Source organism: Rattus norvegicus, chromosome 17 (genome assembly GCF_021556685.1).
Source record: "Rattus norvegicus strain SHRSP/BbbUtx chromosome 17, alternate assembly SHRSP_T2T, whole genome shotgun sequence".
NCBI lineage: Eukaryota > Metazoa > Chordata > Mammalia > Rodentia > Muridae > Rattus > Rattus norvegicus.
In genome coordinates, this window is record NC_141550.1 from 1,253,906 (window position 1) to 1,278,301 (window position 24,396).

Here is a 24,396-nt window from a genome sequence, read left to right on the forward strand (position 1 = left end):
TACAGTCCATGTGATAAAAGAACACACTGACTCTAATAAAGGCATTATCATTCCTTTTGACATTTAAAACATTTCTTTCTGATCTGACCTGAAACACAAGACACACGGGCTTTTGTTCCAGATATCCTAACTTTTAAAGGAGCGCCTTACAAAGATGGTTTTAAAATATCAGAGTGTACATTTCGTTTCTTTGTTATGGTTCAGGAGTATTCCACAGTGAGTATGTACCACATTCTCATTACCCATTTATCTGCTGAAGGACATTTAGGTTGTTTTCATTTTAGGACAGCAATGAATGTTGCTGAGATGTATCATGAGGTGGGCTGTCAAGTTCTATACCAAGGAGTGGTAGATGGGTCACGTCATAGACTTATTTCTATCTTTTTGATGATTCTTCATACTGAGTTCCACGACAGGGAAGCTATACCCATATACCTCAACAACATGGCTACCTAAACAAGATCCAAAATAATGACATCATTAACATGAGTATTTCTGTTTATTCAAAGAAAGTTTCATGGAGTCCCCTAGACAAAGAACTACAGGTAACTAATGTCTGCTAAGAGAGGAAGAATTTTCTCCCACGGATGTGACCCCTAAGTTTTTTAATAAAAAATAGTGAATTCTGGAATCATATATACAAAAATAACAAAAACAAATTCAGTAGGTGGTATTTATAATATGTATGCATATACACATGTAAATGTGTATGTAACAATAACCAAAGAAAAAGAGGCCATTAATATGACAGGGAGTGGGGTGATCATGGTAGGAGATGCAGAGAGGAAAGAAAAGAAAAATAAACTAGTATAATTAAAGGTAAAACAAGTTCACTTGGTGGTGGTGGCACACACCTTTAATCCTAGAAGGCCACCCAGAAGGCAAAGGCAGGTGGATCTCTGTGAGTTCAAAGCCAGCCTGGTGTACAGATTGAGTTCCAGGACAGCCACGGCTACACAGAGAAACCCTATTTCAGGAAAAAAAAAAAAAGTAAAACATGTTCTTATTTTGTATATCAAATAGTGAAGGCACAATTAAAAATTTATTTTGAGAGAGGTTTTAGTTTAGGATATCTATAAAATGTTCTACCAATAAAAATTAGTGAGTATAAACTATAAGAATCAAGAAGAAACATGAAAAAGCTAGTGTGTTTTATTTTAGGCCTTTCTTATAAAGACATAGGTGAATTTTAAAGTAGATTCAGTTTTGGTTTTTTGGTTATCAATTATTAGCTGAATAATACTAAGGAACTCTGAGCGGCCACACAAGTTATCTAGCACTGTGTGTTTATTACTTCTTACATAATCCATTTGGTGTATATATTTCTTTGCAAGTTAGCTAAAGGCTGTGTATTAATCAGGGTTCTCCAGAGTCACAGAACTTATGGAATGTCTCTACATATTAGGAGAATTTATTATAACAACTTACAGTTTGCAGTCCAACTAACCCAAAAAGGAAACTCAGGAAGCTTCCATGAGTCTAATTTTCTTCTTTTGAAACAGACTTATTTAGGGGCTGGAGAGATGGCTCAATGGTTAAGAGTACTGACTGCTTTTCCAGAGGTCCTGAGTTCAATTCCCAGTATCCACATGGTGGCTCACAACCATCTACAATGGGATCCAATGCCCTCTTCTGGTCTAATGACAGCTATACTGTACTGATATACACAAAATAAATAAATCTTTTTTTTTTTTTTTGGTTCTTTTTTTCGGAGCTGGGGACCGAACCCAGGGCCTTGCGCTTCCTAGGCAAGCGCTCTACCACTGAACTAAATCTCCAACCGCAAAATAAATAAATCTTAAAAAAAAAAAAAAGGAAAAAGATATTTAAGAATATATTGCTCTATCTATCTTTATAGTCTACCTTTCTCCCAATCCTTGGCTTTTAAATTTACATTTCCCTAGTCATGAGTTTTACGTTGCATTCTGGTTTTATTGTCAATACAAATCTGAATCCTAATGAAGACAGCTGGAAAGTTCAGAAGGATTTGCCCCTGTTATATACAACATGTGCTTTCAGCTCCTACCCATAAAACAATAAACATTAAGCTTTTAGATGAGTACATATTTAAAAGCCTTTGAGGAAAATGATCACATATAAACAAATTATATTTATGTAAGGCTTTATTTCCATGTAACAGCAATCTTTTCTTTTTTTTTTTTTTTCTTTTTTTTTTTTTCGGGGCTGGGGACCAAACCCAGGACCTTGCGCTTCCTAGGCAAGCGCTCTACCACTGAGCCAAATCCCCAACCCAACAGCAATCTTAAATAGGAAAAATCCACAGGATTTATTACTTTAACATTATGAAAATCCTTCATAAAAGCCTAGAATTTTTTTATGTATCTTTTAAATAAAAAACAAAACCAAACCAAAACAATACAAACAAAAAACCTGAAGAAATCGAATCACATACTTTTCTTCTTTCGTAGAAGTTGTAAGTAGTTTGAGGTTATGACTTCATATGTACAACTGTCACAGGCTGTTTTCAATTTGGGGTCATAGGTACATTTTTAAAAAGTGAAACTATTAATCAACTGAGCATTATTGTGCCTTTTAATTTAGATTTGTCAGTTAATTTGTCGTAGTTACTTTTCTTTGCTATGATGAAGGCGACATATGAAAGAAAACAGGTTTATTTGGGGCTTAGGGTTTCAGAGGGTTAGAGTCCAAGACCCATCACCACAGGGAGGCTGCCAGCAGGTAGGCAGGCAAATGCTAAGGCAAGCATAAGCTATAGACTCACATCTTGATCCAATATTCAGAGGGAGAGAGAGCTCTGGGGATGGTTAGAGTCATTTGAAACCTCAAAACCTGCCCACAGTGACAAACCTCCTCCAACAAGGCTAATCGCACCTCCTAATCCTTCCAAATAGTTCCACATTAAACATATGAGCCATGGGGACCATTCTCATTCAAACCACCACAAATGCCAAACATCTTCTGTGATTACAACTATTATGTTATATATGGCTTTTCAACATTTGGCTGTATGTCTCTTAACAGATTTAACAGCTACTTTTGAGAGTATAAAGAGGATCCTTTTGATAAACTTTTGTGAGAAGTAGGGTTAAAAACTAACTTTTCTTACCTCAGAACTGCAAACAGCTACATTAGCAGGGAGCTGGGAAAACTGCTTCAACTCGAATACATCACGTGTTGCCCATCGGCTCATGTGGTTTTCAGCTCTGCTTGATCCGATCACATTTTGATTTGAGTGGATATATGCCACTTCCTGAACACCATCTAGGAGGCAACAATGTTTATGACATAATTTATCTCTATGAAGCAACACGGTTCTAATTATCAACGGCACACTAACAAAGGAAACACCTACTTCTTTATTTCCTCTAGTTTTGAGACAGTCTTTATATATAGCCCAGGCTAGTTTCAAATCTGTGATTCTTCTGCTTTAGCCTCCTAAGGTATGCATGCATGCTTGCCTACTTGCCCCACTTTCCCTCTCTATTTCTAGACAGTGCCTTACTTTGTCGCCCGGGCTGGCCTGGGGCTCACTATGCAGACCAGGATGGTCTTGAATTCACAGAAATCCACTTGCTCTTGAATCCCCAGTGTTGTGATTAAAGTTGTGCACCATGACACCTGGGTATGCTTGATTTATTTTAAAATTACTATATTTTTTTTGTTTTCTTGAGGCAAAGGTTAATAACTCTATAGCCCAGGATGGCCTACAACTCATGCCAATTATATCTCAGTCTCCTGAGTGTTGTTGAAATTATAGCTATAAACCACTATGCCTAACTTCTTGCTTTATTTTTTTTTAAAATATTTTATTTATTATATATTTGAGTACAGTGTAGCTGTCTTCAGACACACCAGAAGAGGGCATCAGATCTCATTACAGATGGTTGTGAGCCACCATGTGGTTGCTGGGATTTGAACTCAGGACCTCGGGAAGAGCAGTCGGTGCTCTTAACCACTGAGCCATCTCTCCAGCCCCCTTCTTGCTTTATTTTTAAGCTTTAAAATAATTGTTACTATCACAATGTTTTCAAAAGTAGATGGAAAAGAAGTTCAAATATATTGGTCCAGGCTAACTTGAAAATGACTTTCTACTTTAATCAATATGAGGGCTGCTGAGATAAGGCAACACTTTTTAAATTTAAATCTGAAATAGATATTTGTCTGTGCAAATCATGGTTAATGGTCCTCTATAGATCATTCTTCTTTGTTAATTTCAAAATGTTTGTGCATTTAAGGAAGTCCCTAGGTTTATCTGCTCCTTTAGCAAAGTACTTGATAGTACTGATGGAAGGGCACATGGGGTTTATGACCAGGGAGCTGTGTTTGATCTGTGAGACTTTGTTTTATTGTTTGTATCTTGTCCTTTTTGTACACATGCCCAAAGAATGTCAAGATGAGAGCTTTTTAGGAAATGAAAAAAATTAACTCACAGCTTTTATCTAAAAGAGTTTTTTAAAGTAGCTTTATTTTTTACTGCTTTGCTTCTAGGCTTTAATAATTTATTTTGAAATTTTGGTCATAAAAGAGGAGGCTAGAACTGAGGCATGCAAAATATCCCTCAGACACAGCCCTGGCAACGACCTCAACACTCTGCTGTTTTAGCCCTGAACTCCCCAGTAATTACCAAGCACAAAACACAAGCTATTGCTACGTCAGGTAATTAAAAGTTATAGGAAAACACCTCCATGCTACATGAAATACACTACTTCCAACTGCTGACACCTGCAGCTAAAAGGCTCAAACGATTATTTATAAAAGCACTGTAACAATTCCTTAAGCCTCTGACTTCACTCCAGTAAACAAACCAACCAACGGATATTCCTGTATTGTGTTAATACCATACCAAAATATACATATATGTCATAGGAAAATTTAAATGAGTCTTAACCATAGTAGAAAGCCTAATGTGTAAATAAATAAAATTTAACAATTAAGGTGCCTGTAGCAAATTATTTCATATTTGTCTATGTGATTAATGGGAAGTAAGACACCCGTAAAGCAATGCTAAAACAATCACTAAGCAGTTTGAACAGAGGTTGTTCATTCCCTCAGAATCCTCAAGTGAACTCAGATAGCAACTAGATAAAACAAGTAGACACCTATGAACCACATGAAAACAGAGTTAGATGACAAGATACCCCATGAGTTCTAAATTACAATCAAGTGGAGACAATCTTCCAACAGAAACTATAAAACAGCAGTTCTCAACCTGTGTGTTGACACTCGTGGGGGTTGTCAAATGATTCTTTCACAAGGGTCAACTAAGATCACTAGAAAATAGATACTTATAATTCATAACAGTAGCAAAATTACAGTTATGAAGTAGCAATAAAAAATCATTTTATGGTTGGGGGTCACCACAACATGAGGAACTATACTAAAGAGCTACAACACTAGGAAGGTTAAGAACCCTGCTATATAGTATCAGCATCTGTGTTATAGAAGAGAAAAGCAACAGAATGTGGCATATGACAGATCTAAGAACAGGAGACACCAGGAAAGCTACATTCCCAGAAAGGGCCACCCAGAGGTAAGCAGCTTCTGGGAAGGCTTCTGCTCACCAGAGTTGAGGGGATCAGGAGTTTTACCATAAGAAGGCCTTAGGAGACACTGTAGCAAGCTGACTACATAAATTCTCATACTGGCCCACTAGCCGGTGTTCTTACCCAAATAGAGCCCAGCAAAACAACATGGTGGGGGAAGGGGACAGGGGCAGGAGAATAATCAGAGTGGGCAGAATAGTAGGATTCAACAATAAGCAGAAAAAAATGACCAAGCAACAGAGACCTCCCTGCCAGAACTGAAGGGCTCAAAAGTGGATGAAAACCACAGCCAATGTTAAACAAGGTAAGAACATGAAAGGAGATATAGATTAACAATATAAATCATAATTAGAATAACTTAGAAATGAGTGCTGGAATATCTCAAAAAGACAGACATTAAGAAAATATTCTTTGTAAATGAACACTAATCTAAAAGAAACATGAAGAAATAAATACGATAAAAACCCAGACAAATGAAAATATAAAAATAATTTTAGAGTGATAAATTCTCAAGAAAGGCAACAAAGACAGAACATCTGAACAACTGAGAGATGAGAACAAGTAACTAACAACAGGAAAAATGTTCCTGAGAGACAGAGGAAACTACACTTGCACAAGAGAATATGCACTCAGAATACAGACAAACAATCTGGTGAAACCACTAGACAGACAGCAACGGCAAGGAAATAATCTTCCTGTGTATTGGAAGGAATGAAAATGAAGCTGTGTACTCAAAACACTCAACAAAATGGGAGCCAAGGATTTATTCTCAGGACAGGAAACCTTATCACAAGAGCTGTAGAGGAAAAAACCCTCAGTAACATTGTCTTGAAAAATTTACTAGAAAACAAGGTCCAGATGATCCAAATGCCTTAGACACTGACACAGGGATGAAAGCAACTGTAACATTTCCAGTTACCTATGTACCAGGAAGGAGTGGAACCAAAGCCAAGAATGTATAGACATGTCAATGTCTCTGACAGGTTAGACATAACGTATACATTGTAAAAATGGAAAGAAACAGAATGGTATGTTAAAAAAAAAACCTAAAAGAGTGTTTCTAGTGATGCTATTGTAATGACACTGAGCAAGGGCTTTCTTACTGGACACACCTCCAGCCTTTACTGTGGTACCATGCCAACTCATCCTTTAACTACTGTGTAGTATGGGACAAAACAAAGAAGCAGTTACAGAATATTATTTACTAAATCAATCTCTGTATATGACCAGAATGATCAAGATGAAAGAAATAGTATTTAAATATAATAGATGAGAAAGAGAACTTTCTAATTAACTACCAATATAAATATGAAATATAAATACACCCATGAGCTATATTCATCATCACATATGACTATGCATAAATATATGTATACATACTCATACATGCATAAGTACATAATATACATATTAAGACATGTTACTACAATTATATGAATATACACAAAATATAAAGGCATACATACAAAAGGTCATTATACATACATATGACCACTGAAAAGTTTCAGAAGTACTACTCACTCACATCAAGCACGTCTGACTGCTGAGAATAGTGAGCAAAATGCAGACTGAGAGAACCTGTAAGCAAATGCTGTGGTACTGAGAGGATGGAGGAGGATTGTTCCAGATTGCAGACTATCACAGAACATACATCCATGTAGCAAAACCTTGGCAATATAAAGAATTACCATATGAGTCAGAATAATTGGCTTTGGCACAGAAAGGCTGTGCTGAGGGTGGGCCACATGGAAGGGCATTACAGGGGGAAACAGCAACCCTCTCTATCCTCCTGCAAGTAGCCATCCCTGAATCCTGCAACTTCATTACTTCTGCTTCAAAGTAGCATCTGGATTTTAGAACTATTTTATGGCTAACTGAATAATCTCTCATAGAACATGTGCCTTTAAAACAAGTTATTTAGAGAAATGTTTTCAGAATGTTTAGTTACCTAATATTTTATCCATTGAGTTGCATATTTGCTCTTGACTGACAACTCTTTCATTTAAAAAGCTTGCTGGTTTTCTTGGTATAAAACTGTTATTTTTCTTATCTGGCCCAGGCAGCTTGTTCCTCAAGTTGCTTTTACCTTTTACAGTTTCTGCTCTGTGATTTAATTTAGTGAAACTCACGTGGCTGACAGACGAACTGTCATCTGAGGATGAAAAGTCCTCAATAACCTGAGAGCTACAGTCTCCGTCTGCTTCACAAACTTGATTTGTGTCCTTTGCTGTTATGGGGGAATTATAATGTTTCCTTTTGTTTTCCTTTTTACTCTTAAGTTTCAAGGAAGCAGTGGCTCTTTGCTTTCTTATTCTTGACTTAGGGAACATGTCAATGTCATCAGACTCATCGCTAATATCATCTGTACCTTTTCTTTTCCTAACAGATTTCAAGGTCATGTTCTCAAGATACAAGAAATTTGAAACTGGTCCATTTCCTCTGCCACTGTTCTGTCTGCCATCGTCATGATTTACTTTCACAGGGTCTTCTGTTTCAGAATCTTCAGATTCACCTAACAGCAGCTTACAGCATATAGGGTTCTTAGGGACTCTCTGAGTGGGATCCTGTGTAGGAAAGATGACATCACTGTCTTCTGACTCTGTGTCACCCTGTCCCATGCAATGATGTCCAGCTGTACTGTGACACTTTGTCTCGTCATCAGATTCAGAAGAAACATTCTGTTCTAAAGTTTTCTCGCTTTTATCAGAAACACATTTTTCATCTGGAGTTTGGATGTTATCTGATTTCTGATGTTCTGAAGTACAAACAGAGTCCCAAGTCTTCTGACAAGCAGCTTGTCTGGCTTTTGCTGAAAGGCACATGGGCTGCTCATCAGAACTTCCGTCACTGGAGACAGGGTTTCCATCGCCATCCTGGACTGACTCACACTTTGCCTCAAACAATTTAGAGAATCCACACTGTAGCAAAGTAAGCTGTGCTGAGGAGCCTGGAGTTCTACTGGGGCCAGAGACTTTGTGTTTAACAGCCTTTCCCACTGACTCCTCATCACTCATGTCACTGTAGAGCTCACAGACATTTGTGGGTTCTTGACAGTCAGGGTCTCTAGGCTACATGAAAAGCAGAAAGAAACATTAGAAAACATGAGAGAAGAGTTTTATGCAGTGGTACGTGTTTGCAGTAAGAAAAGCAAAGGATTTGAAAAATAGACAGGAAGATCAGGGGTTCAAGACCATCCTCTCCTTTATCTGGAATTAAAGGTCAGTCACAACTATATGAGACCTTGTCTGAAGAAGAAAATTTGCTACAAAATTATATCCAATTCCCCTTTTCTTAGAAGCCCCAGTTAAGGAAAACCTTCAGTTCCCTAAAATTGAGGCTTAATTTGTTGAGATTTTGGGAAAGTTATCTGATACTTCTGCCAATATTTGCTATCTGTGTTTATCTAAATTAAAAAAAAAAAGTTCAACCCGAGCCAGCAAGATGGCTCAGAGGGAAAGGCACCTTTCACCAAGCTTAACAAATGGAGCCTGACTCCCAGGAATCAACTTGGTGTACACACAAAATAGGTGAATAAAAATAAGTTCCTTAAGTTCAAGGTCACTCAGTTCACATACATTTAAGTCTCAACAAACAACAAACCCTGAAACAAAAACCAAGAACAACCCAGCAAGAACAGCCACATAAAAATCTTCTGCATGTTTCCTGCATTTTACACCTAAAATGGCTTCTGGTGACAGCCTAGGTCTCATGAATGAGTGGTGAGATCCTGAGGTCACAGACTCAATAAATACAATATTTGCTCTGATTTACAGCATGGTTTTGATACACACTAATGGCCATTTCTCTATTTAACTTGTCCTTTAGTTAAAAAAACAAACAATGCTGGTGTGCTCATTTACACAGCGAGTTTGATTTGGGGCTGACTGCTCCTGAACTTGTTTTTATGAATAGTGATCACTTTAAATAATTTCATTCACTTCATGTCCCTGAGTTTTTAGAAGTTTCTCTTTTTTCGTACTGAAAAATGAAGGAAAGGAAGTAAAGGAAAAAGATGTCCCAGTTCATGTTTTCTGTCACTCACTGTTTCTAGTTTCTGAGCTGAAGCTTCCCCTTTCAACCATGTTGTGGCTGTCATGATGCCAGCTTCCACTTGGCCTTCTCTCTGTAATGTCCACAAGGAAGAATATAACCAGCTGTAAATACAGGGTGAAAACAACCAAAAAAACCAAACCAAAACAAACAAACAAAACAACAGCAAAGGCAGGCTAAGTGTAAGAGGACCTGCATTCTTAACACTTTCTCATATTTGCAAAGTAAGGAACTCACAGTTTCACAGGATACAAAACTAGTGCCTGTGTTCAATTTCACTAACAGCACTGTTGGGAGGCACAAGTGTCAAACATTTGCCTGAGAGTTCTGCCTACATCAGCTGCTCTTACATAATTAATTCAAGAGTACAACAACAGTGCTGCAGCCAAGCATCAGGATGCTGAGTGTACAAACCGTGATGCTCCACCTTGTGCCACTAGTGCACTTGCTATTCATATGTACTACAGAACATGACTGGGCAATTCAAGTACTTGGAGTCAGTCATTATGTACAGCACAGACACTGCAGCGCAGGACAGACAATACAGGCCTTCTTTCTATCCACACATGCTCATCCTTAATGACACAGGGATGCTGACGTTATACAGAACAATGACAGCACATGTCCCCTGTGTGAATGTCCTCCACCACCATCAAGGCTGGCATTGCTCAAAGACAGGGAGTAATTTTTCTTGAACTTTATTTATGATGCTTACTAAATGAAGTACAATGAAGCATTTTACTACGAAGTCCCAGAAGCCAAGGGAAATGATCTGGAGCTCTCCTGGCTGACTCCTCGTCTATGAAGTAAGAAGATGGAAAAGGATGCTATTCCAGGGCTTTATGAACTCCACACTAACATAAACTGGAAAACAGGTCAACACTCTCACTGTTCTGGTAAATTAATGAACTAAAGCAATTTTTAAAGCCATGGAAGTGTCTCATTTGAAGAATAAGAAACATCTGTACTGAGCATGAACATAGTCGAGAGTTTGAAATATTGGTGTGGAATTTTTATTGGGAACAGAAAATAAAAATCTCTCAGAGACATGAGAGTACATCTCAGGGAATATTTTGTAACTTCTAATCAAAACATATTTTACAGTTTTGTTTATTTAGGAAAAAATCTTAATTTTTTAGTTCTCAATTCAACAGCTGTTTTTAAATTAATAAAAGTCCTCTCAAATCTGTTTGAAAATGGCCAAGGAGGCCATACTATCTCATATGTGGACTGGACTCATAATGCATGTGTATTATCTATAAGTATTCATGAGTAAGTTTTAGCTTTGAGGTACAATTCATTTCCCATTTCTTTAAATGTGAAATTCTAAACATATATTTTTGATAATGAAAACTAAAAATTCCTCTGAAAAGGAAACACCAATTGTATTTCAAAATTCCTGAGTGATAAAACTCTACATAAAATATTATTGAAGAGGTCAGAGATCAATTTCACACCTCCAGGATGTCTCTTGTAAGACATGACCCTTGGGATCTTAGTTTGAAGAGGTTGTGGACACCAAAGAGCTCTCCTCGGTGTTCTTTTGATCCTTGTACTGCTTCAAAGTATCGCTTGGCATTTTCACTTCCAACTACCACACAGTGAAGTTGCTATAACAGAAAAATACAAGATATTTTTGAAGTGTTTGCTCCAACAGTATGTCAGAATTTCCTGGCATTCCCTGCATACACACAACATTAGCTGGGGCTGGCTGAATAGCCTTAGGGAGATTTTGTTTTAATTTCCTTGCAGATGCTGCCATTGTGGTGAAATAATAATAATAATCTGGCCACCTCATTGGAGCACGCACCTTACATTTCCTATTTCATCACTGAATCAAGATTACATTATTATAAATGTTTAATAATGAAAGCTGACATCGGAATACACTTTTCTTTAAAATTATTCATTAAAAACTAATATTGGCAGAGTTATTACATCACTTATGGTACACTCTAAAGTATACAATAAACAGGCTGATGCCAAGCTAACTGTAGACTTAATCACATTGACAACTACTGGGACAACGCTAGAAATGCCACCCTCAAGAGTTTTAAGAACACCAACAAGTAGTCATTAAGGATGTATACCATTTTAGCATAGCCATATGGATACATTCTCCACTGTTGACTATTTCATAACATAATGTAAATGTGTAAAATGTAAACATGATCTCCCAGGAAAGTCTGTGACACATGAGTTCAAATGGCCAAGAAAAAGAAGAAAAGCAATAGCTTCAGGAAGGAGAAGGCAAACATGGAAAATGTTACCAAGCAGAAAATCTGGGCAATCTGTAGTTCTGTGAGCTGTCTTTCTGCAAATTCTTTTCTACATAAAATGTTGTGTATGTGTATACCTAGGTAATCCAGGTATATGAGACACTTTCAAAATGGCAAACTTGATTGCATATGGTGCTGCTCCAAATGAAGGAGCATAGGTGCTAGGAAAATGCTACTTTAAACCACAGACTGTCTGAGTCAGTGCATATGAGCAAAGCACATTCAAATCCAAGGCCTTTTACCAATCTAAGTACTGTTACCTAGAATGGCTTGTTATATACTTCTGGGCATTGAGAGTGACTTTCTTGTGCATACTAGCAAAAATTGTGAGTTGTCTTTCTGGTTTACGTTCAGTGTTTCTATTTGTTGCTTTCACTTCAGAACAGACAGACAACTGTTGACTGCACTGTGCACAGCTGAGAAGAGTACATGCTAAGGCATCTATCAAGTATATCACTTGATACTCCAAATAATCAGTAGTCCTTGTTTGTGTTAGTGGTTGACACTGCAGTGAGAATGTGCAAATTGTGTCTGATTTTTCTGGTAGTCTCCCCTTGGCTGAGTCTCTCTGGGTTTCTTACTTTTCTGTCTTTAAGGGTTCCCAAAATAATTTCTGGACCCTTGAGAAACTTTCTGTGTTTTAACATATTTATAGTTGTTTTATTTTTCTTACTTCTTATTCTTTTCCCCAAAGAACGTGAGGCTCAATACATGTATGTTGATATGCATCCTTGTTTCAAATTCCAGGCTATCTCCAAACCATGTGTTATACCTTTTCCTTATATGATCACTACCTTATCTTTGTATATATCGTATAAAGTTCTAAATACTAAATTACACTGTCTCCTGAAAATGTCGTTATATATTGTTATACATACATAACAAGTCATTTTAGGTAAAAGTAATGATATGTTGAAAAAACATTTACATGATTAAGGAAACAGTAATGAGGACTTCTCTAAGAGAGTACACAAAACAACAGGTCCTAAGAAACAGCCTCATGTTTTTCACGAGTGGTTAAGCTAGAACAGAAATTCTCTCAAGTAGTTGTGTCGTATCAAAGACCAGAAACCAAATTGTTTCCTTCAGACCTAAATGATTTAAGAAAATACACAAACTGCTGTGCAAATCCTATTTTTAGAATGAAGAAGTTAGCATGAGTTTTAAGACTGGATCATTTTTAGCAACTACCACCACATGTGACAGATGTTTGTTCTTAAATAGATGCCAGCCAAATATACAGGGAGCAATTCAAATTTAATACTTGCAATTAAACTTGAACCTCGGTCCAGAGCTTCTAAATGAGCAGTTCTAAATGATAAATGTTTATTTATAGGTATAAAAGGAACATAAATTAATATCCTACACATTATTAAAGAGCCAATGAGATTTCAGATGAGCACGCAGGGCACCAAGCTGCAGCAGCTACAGCTGAAGCTGCACAATCTCATTTATTGGGCATCTCCACAGTCAGTTTTCCTGTGGTGTATCTATCTCATCTCTAAGGCAGCGCTCCTCAATCTTTGTCATGCCTAGGCACATACAGAAGAGGGTGACACATGAACAACAGCCTGAAATGAAAATAGGAGGTTTGTTAAGGCTGTAAGGTTGCTCATTGCCATGAGCTATGAGATCAATGCCTTGGTGCACCTGAAACTCACTTATGGCACACATACCACACCTTGGTTCACCATTTGAGGATGAGTGCCTCATTATTTAAATTGTGATCAGTGGACTAACAACTGTCATTCCTGGGAGCTAGCTAAATGATGCAGAATGTGTACATCAACAAAATCCCAGGTGATTTAAATGCACATTAAAGTCTAAGAAATATTGTTTTAGGGGCTGGAGAGATGGCTCATCAGTTAAGAGCACTGGCTGCTCTTCCAGAGGTTATCGGCTCAATTTCCAGCAACCACATGGCAGTTCATAACTGTTTGTAACTCCAGGTCCAAGGGATCCAACACCCTTAAACAAATACACATGCAGACAGGCAAACACCAATGCACATGAAATAAGAAAAATAAATTTTCTAAAAAAGAAATACTGCTTTAAGAAGCTTTTAGGACTAAAATCTAATAAACTTAACAATTAATCTATATCATAGAAGTATATTTAAGAGTTTATTTGATAATATTAGTAAATCTAGGGTAAAATTTAAAACTTCTTTATATAAATTTCTTCTTAATTTCTAAAAGTACATAGATGTCAATCTCTTACATAGAATGAGGTATATTCTTACCTGCTTGTAGACCTGTCGTAAGTACATGATCTCCTCCACAGTCCCCAAGGATATGAGCCTAAACACTTTAACATCTCTACACTGCCCAATCCTATAGGCTCTGAAAATTAAAAACAGTAAGTCAACTAAAACAGACTGTGAGGGGGCAGGAGGAACAAACTACAAACGATGTAAGGAAACCTGTGGCAGAAGAGGATACATCCATTATCTTAATTGTGGCAATGGTTTCACAGGTGTACACAATCATTAAAATCTAGCAACTGTAAACACTAAGTTTACCATAATATGTGCCGATTATAATATGCCAATTATTAATAAGATGAGCTAAAAATAAAGAGATTAAAAAAGTATCCCCCCCAAACACCAAACTAAAAGTCAATCTTGCTAAAAATAATTAATTGAAAAGTCTATGATATGCAGATGTAAGAGCTGACGCCCATCTCCTGGGTCTCAGTGAATCACTCAGCTGCCTAATTCCCCAGGTTGTGTTACACACCATGACACTAGTTAACATTCTATGCTGACTTGCCAGAGTGGTTACCTATGGGTCTGCTCCTTATGACTTCTCAAACAGGCTTTATTGGATGCTCTGAAGTCACATCCCTAAACAAACACTTGCAGAGTTCTTCAGGAGAGTGGGGCAAGACTCAACTAATATTTGGTAATCTCTCATAGAGAAGACTTTGAGTCCTGCACACCTTGTTTCTGGAGAAGGGAATAGAAGGGTTATAAAAAAGAAATCAGAAAAGGATCCAAGAAAATACTGTGTGTGTGTGTGTGTGTGTGTATGTGTGTGTGTGTGTGTGTGTGCGTGCGTGCGTGTAGTCCACTGTTTTGTGTTAGAATGCTTATCCTTTAATCTCCACAGGAGAAACTTGAATGCATGTTATTTTGTACCTATACTTCATTCATCAGGTTCTTGGTTCATCAAACAGGGACTTGCAAGTGATGGTTCTTCTACGCTGTAGAGATAAATATAAAGGGGCTGCTTTACAATACACAGGTAAATATCTTGACTTCTCTCTGTTCTCCTATAGACTCAGTAGAAGGAGATGGTCTGGGAGGGGAACACACTCTGCTTTGAGGGGGAGCAGGATAATAGGCTGTAGTGATATACATGAAAAAATACAGAATTAGGAGCTGAGGAGATAAGTCAGTAAAGTACTTGCCATGCAAACATGAGGACCTGAATATGATCCCAGCCCCTACATAAAAAGCAGGTGTGGTAGCAAGTTCATGTGATTCTATCACTGGGTAGGTGGAGACAGGAGGACAGCAAGCATAACTACTTTGGCAAGATCAGGCCAGTGATATCCTGTCTCAAGAAGAACAAGTACTCATACCACACATGTACATAAAAACAAACACACAAATAGAAAGTAGTAAATCACACCAAATGTTCCAAGACGGGGGGGGGGGGGGGAGGAAGGAGTTTGAGGAGGAGGGGAGGAATAAGGGAGGAAGGAAAAGAGGGAGGTTTCTGTTTCTCTCTGGATTTTACTTGACTGCATGGAATCAGAACCTGAAACTATCATTCTATGAACCTGAGGAAGTAACTAAGGTCACTTTGCCTCAGCTTCCTGCAAAGTAAGACAGGGCAGGCACTGGCATCAAGTTAAATGGGAGAATTCATGGAGGCTCATAATAAATATAAGTGCAATTATTGTCTCCCATCCTTCAAAATGCATCTGCACAGAGTTTTATGTCAAATGTTCAATACTGAAAGAAAATATTATTATTGGTTAGTAAGTCTTTTTGCCTTAAAAAAAATAAAAATAAAAAGACAGGTTCTCCCAATGTAGTTCTGGCTGGCTTGGACCTTACTGCATAGACAGGGTGGCCTCTACCTCCAGAGTGCTGAAAGTAAAAATGTGTGCTAACACACCAGCTACCTTAGGCTCTTAGACTCTTCTGTGCATTTCCCATTTTCAAAAATGGTATTGTATTATTCTCAATTAATGACTTGTTTTTATGTTAATAATAGTAATTTCTTCCAAACTTCTTTGCTTTCAAAAGAAAAAATTAAAATATAAATTAATGTGAGAACTAAGTGATCCAGTGATTTCACTAGTATTTATTTCTAACAAAACACATCTTTTATTTTCAAAATGATAAAATACAACATTAACTTAATCATTTTGAGTTTATAGCTTAAACACAGAAAGTAGACTCAGTGCTTTGGAGCCAATATGATATACAGACCTTCCTCATTTCAAACTAAATTCTTTACTGACCAAACAGCAATTCCCCAACCCTGCCCAGCAGTACCCAGGAGCCACCATTTTACTTGGTATGTATACATGTAAGAATATGTGTGGAGGTGAGAACATCTGCTGGCATTCCCTAGACACCGTCTTTTTTTAGAAACAATCTTTTGCTGGCCTGTTCTGCCAATTTGGCTGGGCTGCCTAGCCAGCAAGTTCCACGGCATGTATCTACCTGTTTCCATGTTCCCAGTACTGAGATTACACGCAATGCCCAGTGTTGTGTTTTGTTTATTGTTTTACACTGGTTGAGGGATCAAAGTCATGCCCTAAGCACCTTACAAACTACGGTGTTTCCCTCCCACTACCAAGCCACTTTCTCTACTGATACAACCATTGTCTGTGGGATGGCAGTGAAAACATACGTAGAATAGTGAAACTATAGAGTGTAACAGTGAAACCATACAGGAGGAATAGTGAAACCATATAGGAACAATAGTGAAACCATACAGTGGGATAGTGAAACCATAGAGTGTAATTGTGAAACCATATAGGAGGGATAGTGAAACCATACAGAGGGATAGTGAAACCATTCAGTGGGATAGTGAGACTATTCAGTGGGATAGTGAAAACTTACAGAGGAATGGTGAAAACATACAGAGGAATGGTGAAAACATACAGAGGAATGGTGAAAACATACAGAGGGATAGTGAAAACATACAGAGGAATGGTGAAAACATACAGAGGAATGGTGAAAACATACAGAGGAATGGTGAAAACATACAGAGGGATAGTGAAAACATACAGAGGGATAGTGAAAACATACAGAGGGGTAGTGAAAACATACAGAGGAATGGTGAAAACATACAGAGGAATGGTGAAAACATACAGAGGGATAGTGAAAACATACAGAGGGATAGTGAAAACATACAGAGGGATAGTGAAAACATACAGAGGGATAGTGAAAACATACAGAGGGATAGTGAAACCATACAGTGGGATAGTGAAACCATACAGTGTAATTGTGAAACCATATAGGAGGGATAGTGAAACCATACAGAGGGATAGTGAAACCATTCAGTGGGATAGTGAGACTATTCAGTGGGATAGTGAAAACATACAGAGGAATGGTGAAAACATACAGAGGAATGGTGAAAACATACAGAGGGATAGTGAAAACATACAGAGGAATGGTGAAAACATACAGAGGAATGGTGAAAACATACAGAGGAATGGTGAAAACATACAGAGGGATAGTGAAAACATACAGAGGGATAGTGAAAACATACAGAGGGGTAGTGAAAACATACAGAGGAATGGTGAAAACATACAGAGGAATGGTGAAAACATACAGAGGGATAGTGAAAACATACAGAGGGATAGTGAAAACATACAGAGGGATAGTGAAAACATACAGCATGTGACTGTTTTTTAGGCAGAAAAATGTAGACTTTCCTTGTTGCTGATAATCTAGAAAAAAACCATTCAGCTCTTCACCACTGACTGTGGCATTAGTTTTTAAAATGTTTTATAAATGTTATATATTTTTTATAAATGGTTTTCATGTAAAGATAAACTTTCTTCCATTCTTATTTTGTTGTGCTTTCTAAATATTAGAGACTGTTAAATTTGCCCTTTGCTGTATCAATTAAGATAAATGAGTACTTTCTTTCCTCATTTATCAGTGTGGTACGTTACAGTGATTTTTGTGTAGTATTTGACCATCCTTGAACACCAGAAATAATCCTCTATATCATCTGTTCAACGTGCTTCTTAGTTTTGCGTGAACACTTAATTAGACACTTGAAGTCTTCTGCATTACTATGCACAAGGATACTGGTTTGTCATTCTCTTGTAGAGTGAGTTATTGGCATTAGGTTACATAATGCAGGTCTCACAAGATAATGGAAGTGATTCTTCAGCATCAATGTTTTGGAGAATTTTGTAGCAGTGTTAATTATTTGTAGGACTAACAATAACATACCATCCAGTTTCTGGCTTCTCTTTGATGGGTTGTGACTGTGAGTTCATCTCTTTACATACAGATATATCATAGTTTTCTACTTCTTAGTCAGCCTTGCCAGCTGTGTATGTCTAGGAAATTGTCCATTTTTCCTAGGCCATTAAATGTGTTGGTATAAACTTGTTCACAGTACTCTGATAATCAGATTTCTGCAAGTTAGGCAGTAATGCCCTTTTTTATGATTTCTGTTATTTGAGCCTTGTCTCTGTAAGTCAATCTAGACAAAAGTTTGTCAATTTTTCAGTATTTTCAAAGACAGAATCCCATGTTTCTTAAAAAAGATTTTTTTTTAGCTATTTTTTCTTTCTTTTCTAAACTATGTTATTTTCCTCCCTTGTTTTTCTAACTTGGGGATTAATTTGTTTGTTTTTTTTCCCTTCTTGCAAGTATGATCATGGATCTAAAAGCTTCTTGGTAAGGATTTACAGCTATAAATTTCCTTCTTATTTCTACTATATCACGTAAGTTTTCAAATGATGTGTTTCTAAGACAGTTCAAGTTTCCTTTGCTGTTTCTTTTCTTACCAGCTGGGTTTGAGTTTGATGTTTTATTTATAGATATCTGTGAGTACACTGTTTTATTCACAGATATTTGTGAATTTTTGAGTTTTTCCTTCTGCTGCTAACTTCTAGTATCTATCTACTGCAAATAAAAATAAAATACTGAACATTTATTTTTAAGTATATTAAGGCTTTTTGCTGATTAATATGTGAATGCTATTCTAGAGAACACTTCATGTGTACTGGAGGAAAGCACGATTTGCTGATGCTCTGTTGGAACAGAGCATCTGTTACATCTAGTCTGAGGTGCTGCTTCGGTCCCATTTGCTGTGACTTGTACCATCCATCCATGACTGACTCTGAGGTAGGACAGTCTACCACTACTGCTGTAGAGCTGTCAGTTTCCCCTTTAATTCTGTCAGTTTGCTTCAGTGTGTCTAGAGCTTCAATGTTTGTATACTTTTGTTTGTAACTGTTATAATGTTGTTACAGTGACTTAAAAAATATCGTTACATAATGTCCCCCCTTTACTCTTATAGCAGGTTTTGACTTAAGAATCAACTGTGCCTTCTGTTGACACAGTACCTCTGCTCTTTTACTTCACGGAGTATTTTTTTCCATCTCATCACTTCAACTTACACATATCCTTAAATTTATACTGAGATTTTTATAGATATCAGGTAGTCAGACACTCCTTTTTAATTCGTTCTTAGATTTATGTCTTTTGATCTGGGAGTTTAATCCATCTATGTTCAAACAAGAAAACAAAGGAGGTCTCGCTTTAGCTGGTTCATTTGTTTCTTGAGGGAGGGTCTCTCCCTAGATGTTCTTCATCTATATAGACCAGGCTGGCCTCAAATGCACAAAAACATGCCTGCCTCGGCCTACCAGGTGCCATCTCTGCTGTTTTTAACTGTTACACTTCTGTCATTACTGATTTTCCTTTGTGTTTTTAGTTGATTTTTTATTTTTAGTGACACATTATAAACTCTTTCCTCGGTTGTTTACATATATACAAAATAAATATGCATGTGTATATGTGTTACAAATTACATCCTTATATATTATAAATGCACAGATAGATTTATAAACATGTTATGCATTTTCCTTTAGGTTTCTGTTGAAAACAAAAGTTACAATTCTATTATGTTTGTATTTGCCTATACTGGTGAGTTCTATTTTCATAAGGCTTTGAGTTACGGTCTGCTGTCTTTTCATTTCAACTTAAGCTTTTCCTTCAGCAGTTTTTTTACAGGAAATACTAGTTGGTCATCAACTTGTTCACCTTTTGTTTGTGTGAGAATGACCTAAGTTCTCCTTTATTTGTGAGTGACTACCTTGTTCAAAAATAAATTCTAAACTTATATATCCTTTTTTTTAATTGTTTCTCAGCTGACAAGTTGATACATGTATTATTATATATTATTAAATATATATTCAAATTAGTAATATATTGGATATTAGTATGTCCAATAATTATATAAATATATATGATATATTGGAATATACATTGGAGTAGTTATATATAAGTATATATATGTATATATATATATTTTTTTTTAAACACATTAGCACACTGCTTTCTGATCTCTAGGTTTAGCTAGGCTAATTGTAGCTAAGCCTTTTAGAGATCAGTTCCACACAACATGCAGCTTAATCCTGCCACTTCAGGCCTTTCTCTTTTGTTTTTATCTGCTGACACCCTGAAAAGGTCTTGGTGTGGATCTCTATGGAATTAACTCAGCATGGAAATTCTTCTTTCTTGTGCTTTCCTTCAAACTCAGGAAGCTTTTCGATAATTATGTCATTTTTTCTCTGCTGAAAATTTCATAATGTATACAATGGTCTATTTGGCAAGAAGAAAGAAAAAAGCGAAGAATAATATAGGAAAATGTCCTTTTTTGGTAAAATTTATTTTTTTCTTCTTTTAAAAGATTTCTCTTTAGGCTTGATAAGTTGAAGTTCACAGATCCTTTTTCTTCTCTCTAAGTCAATGATAAATATAGTGCATTTTAGAATTCCAGAACTGAATGGCAGATCCAGAATATTTCTATTTTTGTTCTCATAAATTTTATTTCTGTTGATACTCTCATTTGTCCACCAGTATTTTTCAAGTATTCTTTAGTTCTTCTTCTGTGTGTTCTTCCAATTTTTAGATGGTTATTTTAATGTCTGTCTTGTATTATGCTATCTATCTTTTAAGGGCAGTTTATGAGACTGGTTTGTTGTTACTCTGAAAAGACCATATTTTCCTGTTATAACTTTAGAACAACATAAAATACTCCCAATACTTCCAAACACTTGCACAGAATTTAAAAACAACTACAGGGGTTGGGATGAAGCTCAGTGGTAGAGCACCCACCTAGCATGTGCATAGTCCTGCCATGCCAAGAACTGGGAAATAAGTATCCAATGCTGTTAAGTTCACAGTGGCTTCCATGTACTACTGGACCCACTGCTGTCCTTCACAGCTTCTGCCAGCCTTCTACCAATCCTCCAGGAAGCCCAGACAGGTTGGAAGGTTCACAGAGTTGTGGACTGTCCTTTTCTGACTCACGAGGGACCAAGGCCTTGCCTTTCTTTGTTGTACTACACTATGTATGCAGGGAGGGAAGAGGTAGGAGATTCACAAGGATGAGTATGAGCATAAAAATTCCAGTGTAACCTTGGTTGGGGAGTTCGCCTGGTTGCTTGAGACCTTTGGCTTCACTAACACAACAGAGAGGAGCAAGCACTTGTACCATCTGTATTCACAAACTTCTATAGCAGTATCAGTTTTTAATATATATCTCAGCATTTTGATGTGGTTAAATTACATTGGCTGCATGCTTCTTATTTTCTAGGGCTTTTATCTTTTAGATCCATAGACCATGCCTTTGTGATTTCAGTTGAAATGCATGGCCATTTTTTAAATGTGCTGTGTGTAAAAATATTGAGTATTTTGTTACTAAGTTATAACATTAAGCTGTAATTCTTACCATTTGTCTTTTCCTATACCTAGCTGTTGTATTTGGAAAGAGCAACATGAGTTCCTAACAGGAGTGGGCCCGCCCAGGGTTCTCTCTGCCCCACCTTTCCCTTTGCTTCTTTTCTCCATGTTCTCTTCCCTCTTCTTTGTCTCTTCTCTTCTTTTCTCCATGTTGTTCTCCTATGTCCTCCTTCCTTTTCTATGTTCTCTTCTCCTCTCTGGATTCTTCCATGTTCTTGCCACTGCATTTTCATTCTCTGTTCTCCTTTCTTCTTTGCTCTCTTTCTCCTTACTTATAAGATTCTGGGCTTGGATGTGAAGCAACTGTTACACCATTCTCATGCATCATACCTTCTTTGCTTTACAATGTTTTGGTTAAATTCTACTAAGAATTTACTTAATACTAATATTGCCATTCTTCATTAAGTTTGATTACTATCTTTCTGGTGGTTATCTTGCATATTTTAAATCATGTATATATGTTTATGTTTCTGTGTATGAATCTGCATGCATGAATCTGAGCACAGAAGTGCAATGCCTCAGATGCCAGATACACTGAAGGCCATGAGCTGCCCAGTATGGGTCCTGGGAAGAAAATCCGAGTCTTCTGCAGTAGTAGTAAATGCCCTTAGTAATGCTTCAGCCCTCTCTGGACTCTCATAATTCATAGCTTTTATTTTCAGTCTTCTGCATCTTTCTTTTTTTTTTTTAAAGATTTTATTTATTATATATATAAGTACATTGTAGCTGTCTTCGGACACACCAGAAGAGGGCATCGGATCCCACTACAGATGGTTGTGAGCCACCATGTCGTTGCTGGGAATTGAACTCAGGACCTCTGGAAGAGCAGTCAATGCCCTTAACTGCTGAGCCATCTCTCCGGCCCCATCTTTCTTATTTTACACATTTCGTAAGTGTATGTTTGAATCTAACTTTTCCATTTTATCACTGTTCTGCTTTTTCTTCTTAGAGAGTTCTAACCTACTCAAATGCACATGCACAGTCACATGTACATACGTACACACATACATATGAAATAAAATAATGAAACCACAGAGCAGTGACTCTCAACTTTCCTAACACTGCGACCCTTTAATTGTGGTGCCCCCAATCAAAACATTCCTTTTTTGCTATTTTATAACTATAATTTTACTGCTCTTATGAATCCTAACACAAATATGTGTTTTACCAAAATCTTAGGTAAACTGTGAAAGACCCACATGTTGAAAACCACTGCTGAAAAGCCTTACTCCATCTGTAGAAGCAGGACGTGTGGAGACCAGGTAGAACTGGTCACTGTATATTCAAAGGACCAAGTGATCACTGTGCCTCATTTTTACAGGTTTTGCTCCCTAATTTTTTTCTAGCATTTAAAAATAGCACTGTTACAAATTTTGAAACATGATCGTGATATTGTTTCCTGAAAGGAAAGAAAAATTCTAATAGTTCCTTCTTCCAGCACAATCTTGATGCTTCACTAGAACTATGTTGAGCTCCAATTCCTAACTATTGATATTTTTATATCATCCTTCAATGTTTGGGAGAATTTTTCCTTTATAGTTAATTGCAGGAAGCCTCTTAGCTATACTGTCAATAAATTTTAGCCCTCACTATACACATAGGATCCTTCTCTGACCATCACTGATCTGTTGGCTTGAGCACACTCCTGAGTTCTTAGGCATCATATTGCTTTTAATCTTGCCTTACATAACAACGTATCAGTCACTGATCATAATCACAAGTCACAGTTTTCTTTCTCATGAGGTCCTAACTGTAGCCACAGAGTTGAGAAGTATGACCAGCAGAAATGAGCCTGATTCCCATTTATTGCTTACTTGATTTGGAGTGGGGGGAATTTGTATTTATAAATCCTCTTATTTCTCACTCTGGGGTGTTTCAGTCCTCTTTATTTTCACAATTGAAAATATAATAAATATAAACATTCCATCTCCCAAAATAATTGGCCATTATTTTTACTATTTGGCAGCTCTTCAAAATTAACCATGCTCTTAAGATATATTGTTAATTCTCTCCCCTTCTTTCATTTTTATTTCTGAACAAACAAATGATTTGGGGGGGGTGTTTTTCTTTCCTTTCTCTTTTCTTCATATTCTACATCTATTTGATTGCACATTGTCTTACACATGCATCCTTCTTTTTTTTTTTTCTTTTTTTCGGAGCTGGGGACCGAACCCAGGGCCTTGCGCTTACTAGGCAAGCGCTCTACCACTGAGCTAAATTCCCAACCCCTACATGCATCCTTCTTACCATATCACTCTCTACTTCATTATTCAGATCTGCTCATGAGTTTTATCTCAGCAAGGCTTTAATTTCTGAGATCATTTTTGCTAACTATATATACATTTCTTTGTTTTGTTATATTATATTATATTATATTATATTATATTATATTTGTCTTTTCCTCATTTTGGTCCCTTCAATGTCTGCTTTTCCTCATGGCTCTTTTATTCTGCTATTTTTGTGAAAGTGTTTCATAATTCTTACTTTCTTTTTTGTAATTAAAATCAAAATATACATGGGTTACATGAGAATGATGGCCTGGATCCCAATGTAGGACACAGGTTTATTCAATTACTTCCCATAT

The 24,396-nt window shown here is 36.9% G+C and overlaps 1 protein-coding gene across 6 annotated transcripts in view; it reads right to left on the minus strand.

Moving 5' to 3' along the window:
• Ercc6l2 (ERCC excision repair 6 like 2) overlaps positions 1 to 24,396 on the minus strand; it is a 155,967-nt gene that overhangs the window by 85,122 nt on the left and 46,449 nt on the right. For 3 of the 6 annotated variants that reach the window (XR_015640860.1, XM_087590922.1, XM_087590921.1), the window contains exons 13-18: positions 14,097 to 14,196; positions 11,033 to 11,185; positions 10,291 to 10,374; positions 9,568 to 9,648; positions 7,474 to 8,593; positions 3,089 to 3,243 (exon numbers count right to left, since the gene is read on the minus strand). Coding sequence is in view for 4 of the 6 variants with exons in the window: in XM_087590922.1 (XP_087447048.1) it covers positions 3,089 to 3,243; positions 7,474 to 8,593; positions 9,568 to 9,648; positions 10,291 to 10,374; positions 11,033 to 11,185; positions 14,097 to 14,196 (1,693 nt within the window). In the remaining 2 variants the exon portion in view is untranslated. The remainder of the gene's footprint in view (positions 1 to 3,088; positions 3,244 to 7,473; positions 8,594 to 9,567; positions 9,649 to 10,290; positions 10,375 to 11,032; positions 11,186 to 14,096; positions 14,197 to 24,396) is intronic. The other 3 variants (XR_015640861.1, NM_001400699.1, XM_087590923.1) reach the window with 1 other exon arrangement.